General features: G+C 30.8%; 1 protein-coding gene across 1 annotated transcript; it reads left to right on the top strand.

Moving 5' to 3' along the window:
- Positions 1 to 7: 7 nt before the first annotated feature.
- Positions 8 to 5,789, top strand: LOC107456526 (leukocyte receptor cluster member 9). Its single transcript, XM_016074410.4, has 2 exons — positions 8 to 207; positions 4,631 to 5,789. The coding sequence occupies exon 2, from the start codon at positions 4,631 to 4,633 to the stop codon at positions 5,699 to 5,701; it is 1,071 nt and encodes a 356-aa protein (XP_015929896.2). The 5' UTR covers positions 8 to 207; the 3' UTR covers positions 5,702 to 5,789.
- Positions 5,790 to 11,377: the final 5,588 nt, after the last annotated feature.

Genomic DNA, 11,377 nt, shown 5'->3' on the forward strand with positions numbered 1-11,377 from the left:
TTGCTTCCGTCTGGCAATTTCATGTGCGTAACAATTAATCGATAAGTTGCACAATACGATGTAAAAATTGATTGCGCAATGTTACGAAAATCTTGAGATTTATCATCATATTTAAGTGGTCTCACCTCTCCTTTTTTTACCGATTATTTTGCTTCGTGAAACGCAAAGTTTATTTTCTTATATTAACTACTTTTGAGTCAAACTCTAGTAAGCTATTTGTTTTATTTTTTTTTCTATGTAAACTTTCTTATATATCTTTATTTCTTATATATCTTATTTTTATTATAAACTTAAATTATTTTTGTTCAAAATGTTTGTTAATAGCGTAGTGTGTTTAATTAATAGTGTATGGTGGTACAGATGATACAATTAATATATTAATAATATGGAAATATTGTGATCATAACTGATATAAAATAATCGAAGATTTTGTTCAATTTATTATTATAATTTGCAGCTACTTAAAATCTGTTTAAATTCATGTTTGTTAAGTTTTATAGTTTAACTTAAGTTGAAATGAAAATCTTCTTGGATATGATTTGGCTGCATCATGTAAAAAATTAAAAATAGTGGTCATGATGCACATTTACATTGCTTTGAACATTACTTTCATTGTCTTCCAAATATGTGAATTTTAAAACATTACTATCTTTGTTTTTAAAATAAACTGAATTAAAATAAAATCAAGTTTGTATATATTTTCCAATAAAATAATTTTTAATAGGTTTTAAATTAAATTTTGGAAAAATTCATAAACTCCTAAAATTTTTATAAAGCAATAATCATGTGATACTAATTCAGCAGTCAAAAAGATTTTAATCATTCATAAATGTTTTTGTAAAATTTTCTAAAGTGCAGCGTTTTGAAAAAAATTCATATTATGTCTTATACCTTAATAACGCCTTTATATTTTATTCTATCAACTATCTTAATTCGACAAGTTAATAATTTAATTATCTTAAGACTTAAGAATTTGAATAGATGTCAGTAGATGGCGCCACTACAGAAATTTAATAAATCTGTACTTATTATTCATTTTTATTTGCTGTTTCTTAAAAGAAAGTGCCATTAGAGTAACGACATCCTACTTTTGTTTACTTTTTAAATTTATTACAATAAATTTCTTTTCATTTGCTTTTTGTATACAAGGAACGCTAAGGCAGCTAAAATAACTAATGAATTTCTTTTTTTTGTGATCTATGTATAAATAAAAATTTCATTTTAAAACAAAATTTAAAAAAATTTTATTTTTAATTGCAAAACTGTTGATAGAAAATTAATTTAAACTTCCTATTTCTCTGTCATCTAAATCTGTCTTTGATAATTTTCTTACAGCATAATCTGCAGAATTCATTAATTTTTTAAATTTTTATTTGGTATATCTTTCTGTAAGCAATCTATCTATCTTTATGATAGATATAAATGATATCTAGATATATATGATAGATCTCTCTCTATATATAGATATAGATATCAATAATGCAATTTTTGTGCTCTTTTTAATGATTAAAAGGAATTTAATATGCTAAGCAACACATTATTTGTAATAGTACAAATTAAAGAAAAAAATCACATTTAGAAGATGTATATAATTTGTTTGAAAGATTGGATTCTGCAATTACAAGTTTACCCTTTTGATCCCACTTGAGGGTGTCTATGTATGTAGGTTATACTTATGGTATATAAGTTATTTACATAAATAACTTATATACCATAAACAAATTGAAAATGCAGGCAATTACTAGAAACATGTGCAAGTCTCCTATGGCAGTCAAAGAGATTTCAATATTTTCAATCCCGCCTTCCACAATAGTGATTCGTTAGATATTACTTATTGTTATTGTTTCTCTCCTGCTTAAATATATTTTGCGATGCTTTTATTTGCATCGTCTTAATTCAGTTTTGGACTTTGATTCTAAAAATCTGCATTAAGGATGATGATTATAGAATACCTTGTATAATTTCAAAGAGAATTCAAATCAGCAGCTTTTCTGCTAACATAGTCCCAAGAATTTCCGTCAGGATTTTGGTCTGGAGATTTGTATGGGCATCAATCTCTCCGGCAAATAATTTCACGTTCTGGAAAATTGTCGGCATAATAGTCTATGATACAGCGCAATTTCATCCATTAAATTAAAATTCGAACCAACTGAATCTATAAGAGAAAAAACACTGGACTAAAAGTACATAGCTCTAGACTCAAGCAAGCAATAGTGATGAAACCCTTCAAGAAGTATTGCCCGACTATCAAACTTTGGCTCTCATAATGGCTGATTTATTTTGACATATAAAGGCAGGTAGAGTGTTCCAGGTTGATTATTTTTACATAGAGAGAACTAGGGATCCATTATAGAAATATGTTCTTTAAGCCTAGAGGTTACTTTTATTTAGTGTAGGGGGTATCCTTTTTCCTGATTTCAATTTAATGGACAGCACTCTGCCATTATACAGAGGATTTGCTAGAATGTGAAAATATTCAGGAAGGAAATTAACCAATCAAATATCCGAATCTGGATCCAATAGAGTATGTTTGAGACAACGAAGTGCTATTTTGAGTCTTTTCCGAAGTCATTGCATGAACTTGAACAATGGGTTACTTCATGCCTGGACTTGGCGATTTAATGTTCCTCCTTCCCGACAGCTAAACTGGGAGTATGGAAAAGTCTATGCTACCTATGCATTGCATATAGGAGTGCAACGCATTGGTGGCATGGACAGTGGTTTAGCATTCAATGCAGTGTTCTGGTAAAAAGTTTAGTGCATATTTCTCTAAAAATTTCCTGTTTCTATATTTATTTGTTTTAAGATTGTACCTTAACATTTGGAGACAGTGTTTGAAACTATCCTTACAAAAACGATGACGATAAGATTCGTTTTTTTTCCCCTCAAAAAATTATCAAAAACTGATGTTGTATAAGTATTGCTGATTCTTCAAACCTTTTTAGCGTTTATTGAAATTGCTTCAAATAAGAGGCAAACCTTTATTCACAGTCTTTTAATCACATACTAAAAAATTATATTAATTATGACGTTTACTTACTTGAGCCGCATGAATTTCTACTTTTTATATAATTTGTATGTTTTTATATAAATTATAAACCAACTTCCGAATTCTGGAAATTAAGAGCCGTTATTCGTGACGCTGAAAGTTTTAAGAATCGGTACGTGTTGCTAATGTGATAAAGTTTTTACTTTATAGAAACACACTGGGTATTAAAAAATATTACTATAATGGAAAGAGTAAGAAAATTGGTGAAATTTTCTTAAGATCTGCAAGAATAATGGGAATTTTATGCCAGCTAAATATGTTTTGCTCAAAACGGATTACTATAGGAATATATTTTACTCAAGACCGATTGCGGATATCAGATGCCACCATCTACAACTTCGATCGAAATTGCAATAGTCTTTGGCTGAAATGTGCGCATGCCCCAGCGTTGTCTTCGGATTGCACTGGAGAATAAGTTTTTTATTGCAATCATCGTTAACTAATTTATAATAAACATTAATTGTCTGGGTATTTCAAATGGGAAATTAGTTTTGCTCTTATAGCTACAAAATATTTTAATGACATTTTTAGTCTATTTTTTTGTCGAAATGTGCAAGTTTAAAAATTTTATATATAGCAGGGAATCGGGTAAATGTTGCGGTAATAGCAGGGAATCGGGTAAATCTAGTTACGATTGAAATTCCAGAGAAACCATGCCCGGAAATGTTGTCGTAAGCGGCTGTGAGCCCTTCCCTATGTTTACCTGTTCAAAATCGCACGAAAATACAGCTTTTAATAAGCAAGCGTCCCTAGCCGTGTATGACGACATTTTTGGGACAAGGATTTCTATGCAATTTTAATCCTGAAGATGTGCTCTAACTCCCCTAGATGATTGTCGCCATATTTACTTGACGCCTTGTTACACATAACGTTTTTTATACTTGTACATTTCGACAAAGAAAGTAAATAGAAATGTCATTTAAAAACCCGAAGTTTGGAGAGTAATAATTAAAGAGAAACCGAGATTAGAGAAAAAACCGTAACTTGGACCGATTGCAGATTTGAAATCAGTGATCCGAAAGTATCAAAGGTATGTTAAAAAAGAAGATCGTCGCTAGCATTCTATTTGTTTTACTCTATTTCGTCGTTAACAGTCAAACTAATTCTTGAGTTTGGCCCCCTTAATGTCTATAATTAGAACTTTATTAATTTTTTTAAAAATAATTTTAAGTCATTTCTTTCTTACATAATCACTATTGTTTTCAAGTTTATAGACGTTTCAAATTAGGGTCTTTTAATTATGTACCAAGTGTATGTGACACCACACGCTCTGTTACCATTTCAACAATAGTTTTTGTAATGGAACAATACCATTTTCAAAAATTTTGACTGTCTCATTTCGACGTGTAATATGAAAGAATTTTTTTAATAACTTTTATATAAAATCTCTTATTTATAAATATGCTTTTTAGTTCATTTATGAAACTATTTCGAACTAGATATCTGTTTTGTCACTAAAACTGTTGAAAAGTATTGAGATAAGTATTATACCATGAACAAATTCACCGGCTAACTTTAGTTAGCAATGGTATGATTGCAGGGGAATTGCAAAGTATTGATATTTATCTTTTTCCTTTTCAGATGGCGGGAAACAAAACTAAGAAATCTCCCAAACCTGAAGATGTTGAAGCACCGGCAAAAAAACCTTCAATGAAAACAGCAAGCGATGTCATTTCAAGACTGTTGTGGGATGAATCATTACCCAAAGAGAAGTTTTTCGTGGGTTATTTAGACAGATTCGATGGCATCATAGAGAAACCATTCACTTCCCTCGATTGGAGGGATCCTGCAACTGTCGACAACTACACACTAGCATTGCCCAAGCATAGAATCCAATACTTTAAATACTTGAGCAGAAAAGTGTGGGACAAAGCTACACGAAAAGACATAGTATTTGGTTCTACGGGTTATCCACACACTATTCTCGAATTCATGGCCATGGTTGACCAGGATATATTGGAATTTCAAGAAGAAGATATGGATGATGGTATAGAGCCTATAAGAAGTGGAGTTATTCCAGAAGCTTCTATTGATAGTGACAGTGATGAGGAATACGATATGTCAGAGCGATCCAATTTCTTCATTGCTGCTAGAATTACTGATGAAAAGATAGTTAATCATTTAAAACAAGTGTCCGATTATATTATGTCCAAAGATGAGCTTTTAGCTCCTTGTTGCATGGCACCTGACATGTTTCATTTAACTTTAACCATTCTTAAACTTGATTCTCCCGGTGACGTTAGCAACGCTGTAGAAGCTTTGAAAGCCCTTTCGCAAATACCGTTACCTCAAGCCCAAATCGAACTCGACGGGTTAGATAATTTCAATTTAAGAGTTCTGTATTCGAGAGTTGAGAAAAACGATGAACTTACGACTCTCAGAAACAAATTAGTTGATGAACTAGTGTCTAGGAACTGTAACATTACAGATAAATTTAAATTTGTACCACACGTAACGCTTGCAAAGCTTTCCCGTGCTATTTGTAGAATGCGGCATAGTAATTTCATAGATCAGTATCTGTATCTAAAATTTGAAGATGATTATTTTGGTAAACAGGCTATTGATAAACTGTATTTATGTGAAATGGGAGCAGCGCGGAGAGAAGACGGTTTTTATAAATGTGCTTGTGAAGTATCTTTAAATACTTTATAATACCTGTATAACCTAAACATATTTGTATATTGTGTTGTTTATTAAAATGTAAGTATTTTTTAATTTATAAAAAAGGTTTCCAGTTTGATTGGTTTCTCATCTTATTAATGTTTCTTTTCATCACATTTATTTTTTGCTAAACGTAATGTTTCAATCGTTGAACGTGATTAAAAATTTTAAAAAAAAATTTCAGCTGGAAAAACCAGCTCAGAAGTTTTTATTTATCAATTTATTTTTCAGTTTACAGCAAAAAATGTCTCCTTATTTTGTCGTTTTTAAATGATGGCTGCAATATACGTTATGCATTGCATGCTTAGAAAAATCAGTAAGGTTCACATTTGTTGTGGCTATAAAAAGGTGTTAAGTTCAACTATATTTTCTTATAATCACGTGTTTAAAAAAAATAGATAATTTGATTGAATATACTTTAACTTGGCACCTTAAAAAGGTTACAGAAAATTTTACCGATAGCTGGCTTTAATATTTTTAAGAGTGTAGTTTGAAAAACTATCTTATGATAAAACCAACTCCAGTTATATTTTTAATCGTGATAAACATGTACAGGAAAAGATATTACTCTGGATAACTATTGTTTTATTGATTGGATTTTCACGTACTATCTGTCAATCTTAAGAGGGGGTTATTTTACGGGAGGAACGAAATTCTCTTTCACATTCATAAATAATTAAAAATATCGAAAAAGTGAGTTCTGTCAAAAATAGTGTAAGCTATGGATTTTCAAATACTGAAAAGAAATTTTCAAGATATCAACATGAAAGCAAATTATAAGAAAAGAACTTCTGCGCAGACTTTTTTTCTGCAATTGAAGCTTCATGGCTGACTTTAGATTTTCCTGAACTCCTTTTTTTTATACTTTAAATTTTTATTTAGTTATGGAGGTGAAGCAAAATTCTGGATACAGCGTCCTCCTAAGAGATACGAAATATTAAGTTCAGATATGCTAATTAACTACTGTTAAATGTTAAGTTACGTAATTAAATGCACAAAACATACTTCCTACGAATAAATATAGATTTTTTAGGACAGATAAAGTTTCTTGTCTATCAAATTAAGGGGCAAAGCCGTGATCAGGAAAATGAGATTTCAGTATTTCTACTCAGAAGAGCGTTCAAAGGTTTTGAGTATGTTATTTTAACTTTTCCCATATTCCGCCATATCTGGTGGAAAAGAAACTTTTTTCAAATTATATATAAATATATTAGGGGGACCGGAAAGTAATGTCGTTTCGGTGCATTAAATATGCGTTAGTCTTAAAAACCAATTTATTGTTTTCGATCCGGCATTGAAAGGTTGTCGCTAAAGAGGGTGAAAAGATTATTGATTAAAAATAAAATCTTGATGACAAATATCAAATGCACCGAAACGATATTACTTTCCAGTCCTCCTAATATATATATAAATAATTTTCTACTTCTTTAACCTTTTTTTGAAATGTAACTGAGAAATTATTCAACAATTTCATTCGAATTTAAAATTTTGTCATTTATGTCACGAATTATGTTCTTTAGAATGTTGTGGAAAATTGCATACAATTTTAAAATAAAATCAAAGCCATTTTAAAGGGAAACAATTAAAAGTAACATGAATTGCTAAAATTTAATTTCGCATGGTATTATCTTTGCGTGAATGAGTTTTATAATTACGTGCAAAAGGTTTTCGATTCACTCAAAAGAAAAAAATCGCGATGTATTTTTTCTTACAAGGCACTACAGCCCGTTGTTGGCCAAGACCGTCCCAAGTAGTTCTTGTTATTTAGTCCTCCTCAGAGTAAAGCACATGAAGAAGTCTTTATTTATATTAAAATCTGCTGCCCAGTCATGGGATGTGATCTTTTCTACTGGGTTTGTATTTTCTGATCGGAATAGATATCCGAGCAATCATAGTCTATTAGATTTTATGACTTTAACTATATCTTGCTTGTGCTTTAGGAAAAAATTCAAAATTAAGCAAGGATCTCCAGCCATTATTCTCATGGACTGCACCAAAAATATTTCTTAGGATCATTCGTTCACAGGCTAATAATTTAAAATCGTGCAATTTGGTTATTTCTAGAAACAAGTGCGAAAGCAATTATTTGATGCAATCAGTAGTAGATAATCTCTAGCTCATTTTAAAATGTACTTACATTTTGGGCGTAATAGCTTAATTTGAGTAATAAATAACCCATTGCTTCTGCAAGACGCATTCAAATATAGTAAAAAGAGAAGTTAAGCATCCCTGAAACAGCCCGCTGCCTGACAGTAGGTCATGGAATTAAAGGTCAACGATTTCGTGACCAATGGTATGATTTGACAATGTGTTTATCATTGCGTACTATGTTGCCTTTATTTTCTAAAAAAGCTGGTACTCATGTAACAATTCATAACAACAAGTCATAACAATTTCAATAATTTGATTTGTTCTATTATTTTTCAATACGATGGAGTCAACATCGGATGAAACAGAATGCACGTAGTTGAACCTAAAATTAAAAAAGAAAAATACTAATATTTAAAATAAATAATATGCAATATGAATATAACCCATGAAATATGGCCTAACGTCGTCGTTTCGGTTCCGACAAATAAATGTTATCTGGAAAAATAAAAATAAATACTGAGCAAATTTCAATGCTCGATGAATTTAACAAAATCCTTAAATAATAATAATAATTATGTTGTCTATTTTAAAGCATTTTATTACCAAAGTTAATTAAACATCATTAGCATCAGTAATAATATGACGATTTTCCACGCTTTTCATAAATAAATTAGTAATCCATTAATTTAATTTTTAGTACGTGGCTTTTTTTAATTTTAATTAGTACCTATTACCAAAAATAACCAAACTTCATTTTCGTCAATAAATGTTTGGCGATTTCTCACGTTTCTCCTAAACAAATTAGTATTATTTCTCCATTAATTCTGCTTATTAGTACATAACTTATTTTTTTAGTCAAATTACAGTTGATTTTAGTTTACTTTCATTTATAGAAGCGCATTTTAAAAGTGTAGCTATAAACAAAATAAACACTTGGTTTCATATAAATTTAGAAATACTTATTTAGTGATGTTATTTAGTGATGCACCCGTGCTACATTGTTTGCGTTGATTATTGAGTTAACGACGACAAACGAATAAAAATTAATTTTATCTATTAAGGAACATGCTATTCCTTCGTTAATGAAAGTTATGAGCTAGAAAGCAACACGGTTGTTATCTTTAAAATATTTGAAAGGGAAAAAAAAAAAGAAAAACGGAATCGTTTGCAATTTAATTTTTATCAGAGGCGAGCTCTAAGCCAATGAGGAAAATGAATTCGTTTTTCGCTCAAACGGTTCATTTGTATGAATGTAAATAACTAACTATATAAATAAATTGTTGTATTGTGCTAAATTATAATGCCTATCATGTGTTATTAGTATTGAGAATTATAACTGAGGTAAGCTTTTTTGATCTGAATTCAATTGTTTTGTTTTAAGAAAACGAATGAATGGATTTTTACCAACTACTATTCCTAGGCTACTACCAACTACTATTTCTTTCGGCTTTGTGGAATAGGAAAAGCAATGGCGGACATCTGGAACCCACGGAAGGGGCAAGGAAGAAGAGGGGGTGAAAGGCGGCTTATAGCATTTATAACTAAATAAACAAGATACTGTTACTGATTTTTTTCCCTTCGTGACATTGAATCAAATATAAGTAATCCCAAGTGGATAAGACTGATTGTTCAGCAGTTACTAAGATTTTATTTATTAAAAGTGCTGTTCTGTACGTTTACCTGTTTAAGCTAGAAGAAAATTACTATCTAGGCATGTGGGGAGTACAATGCAACTAAAAAAAAGGGTGTAAGACTTACAGTTTCAAAATAAGAAATGTTTTTATGCATTGAAAGTACTGTTTTGGATGCATCCTATTATTGTGTCTGAGATTGCTATTTAGACGAGTGATGTTTTTGATCTCACGGAATTTTGCGTTAAATTAATTGAGATCAAAACTAAGTAGATAAGAGCAGTAATTAAACAGTTCTGAGAGTTTTGAAGGCTTCGAGTGAATGAACTACAATTATTGACTTATACTTATGGAAATAATAATTTTGAATACTTTCCTCCCGAAACCTTTATAGTTTTAGAATTATTGGTTATTTACATAATTTTTATTGTATATTGGATTTAACGAGAAAAAATATGCAAGAAATAATGCCCCTATTCGTCTATTTTATTGAACAAATAGCTAAATATCCGTTTGTCATACGTGGTAAATTAAAAATAAAAATTCAAAAAAGAAAAAACAATAAATCAGCGTTGAACAACGTTACAAAATCATGTACTAAACTTAAAAGCATCTATCTACATAATTAATAAGGCTAAAGTAATCCCAATTATTTTGGGGTCGGGATTACGTGGTTGGCAGGGCGCTGGACTCAGGTTTGTGAGAACGGGAAATCGAATCTAGTTGGACGAAGACTCTCCGTGTAGTAAATGGTGACTGATGCACGTTAAACCTGTTGGGTCACAAAGTCCTCCATGTCCCCGTAACAAATCGGGGGGCTACTGAATTGGAGATTTATAGTTCTCTGGTTCAGGTCAAAATTACGATCTGTGTATGAATGAATGGATATATAAATGGGTTCGCCCTATAAACGAGTGTGGCAGAATTCGAATTCTTGTCATAGATGGCGCCACTGGAAAACAAGAGCAATCGCACCCCCTCTGTCTTAATGGCCGACGACGACAATCCCAATTATTTATTTATTGCTATTTGTTGCTCTTCTCATCAGAAAATCTTCTCTTCTTCTCATCTCATCAGAATTTACTGCATTTAGTATCACTTGGCATGATGTTATTAATCGTGGCTAACTCACGATAGTCAAAATTTCACTACTATCTAACAATTTTCTCTAGTACCTCTTTCGGGGGGCTGTAAAGAACCGCTGTAATAAAACTGCTCAGTATTGGGACGGTTTTAATACTGCCAAACATATCAAAATACTTTGCACCAATCTAAGTATATTTGGTACCTATTACATATTTTTCAACGTTTCATTTTGTGGCAAAATACATTTTTCAGTGGTAACAAACTCAAACCGATATTTTAAAAACAAGTAAAATCTCTATAAGACCTTGATAAGGATTTTAAAACATAACCATTACTGTTTAAAACTGGGATGGAAAGAAAATTCTTTAATTTGCTAAAATATTCATAAAAATAATCCATAAGATTCATTAAAATTTTAATTCACTCTCTTTGCTAGCACTGTAAAAGCACTTTTTAAAATTAGGGAAAATACTTAGTAGAATTCCTTATTAAAACTGCACCAATTACATAATACCAGTGGTGCGTATTACTAAAATTAATGAAGTGTCATCTGCGCCAAGATTAGAAGGGAGATTTTCCACGACTCCCCCAAACGAATATGTACCCTTTTCCCATTAAATTTGTTCTTAATGTACGTTTTTTTTATTTTAATAAATACATATTACCAAAATTAATTAACCATTGGAGTCAGTAATTATATGGTGACTTTTCATAGGCAGCATTTTTCTCCTTTCGACGAATTTATTTCCAAAAGCGCGTTAAGTTTTCTCCGTTAACTTTTCTATTTAGTACATAGCTTATTATTTTATCTCAAATACTACAGATTACAAACTTTAATTAAGCTTAGTTGGCGTCAATA

The sequence above is a fragment of the Parasteatoda tepidariorum genome, chromosome 8 (genome assembly GCF_982258835.1).
Source record: "Parasteatoda tepidariorum strain Cologne lab strain chromosome 8, Ptep-v5.0, whole genome shotgun sequence".
Lineage (NCBI taxonomy): Eukaryota > Metazoa > Arthropoda > Arachnida > Araneae > Theridiidae > Parasteatoda > Parasteatoda tepidariorum.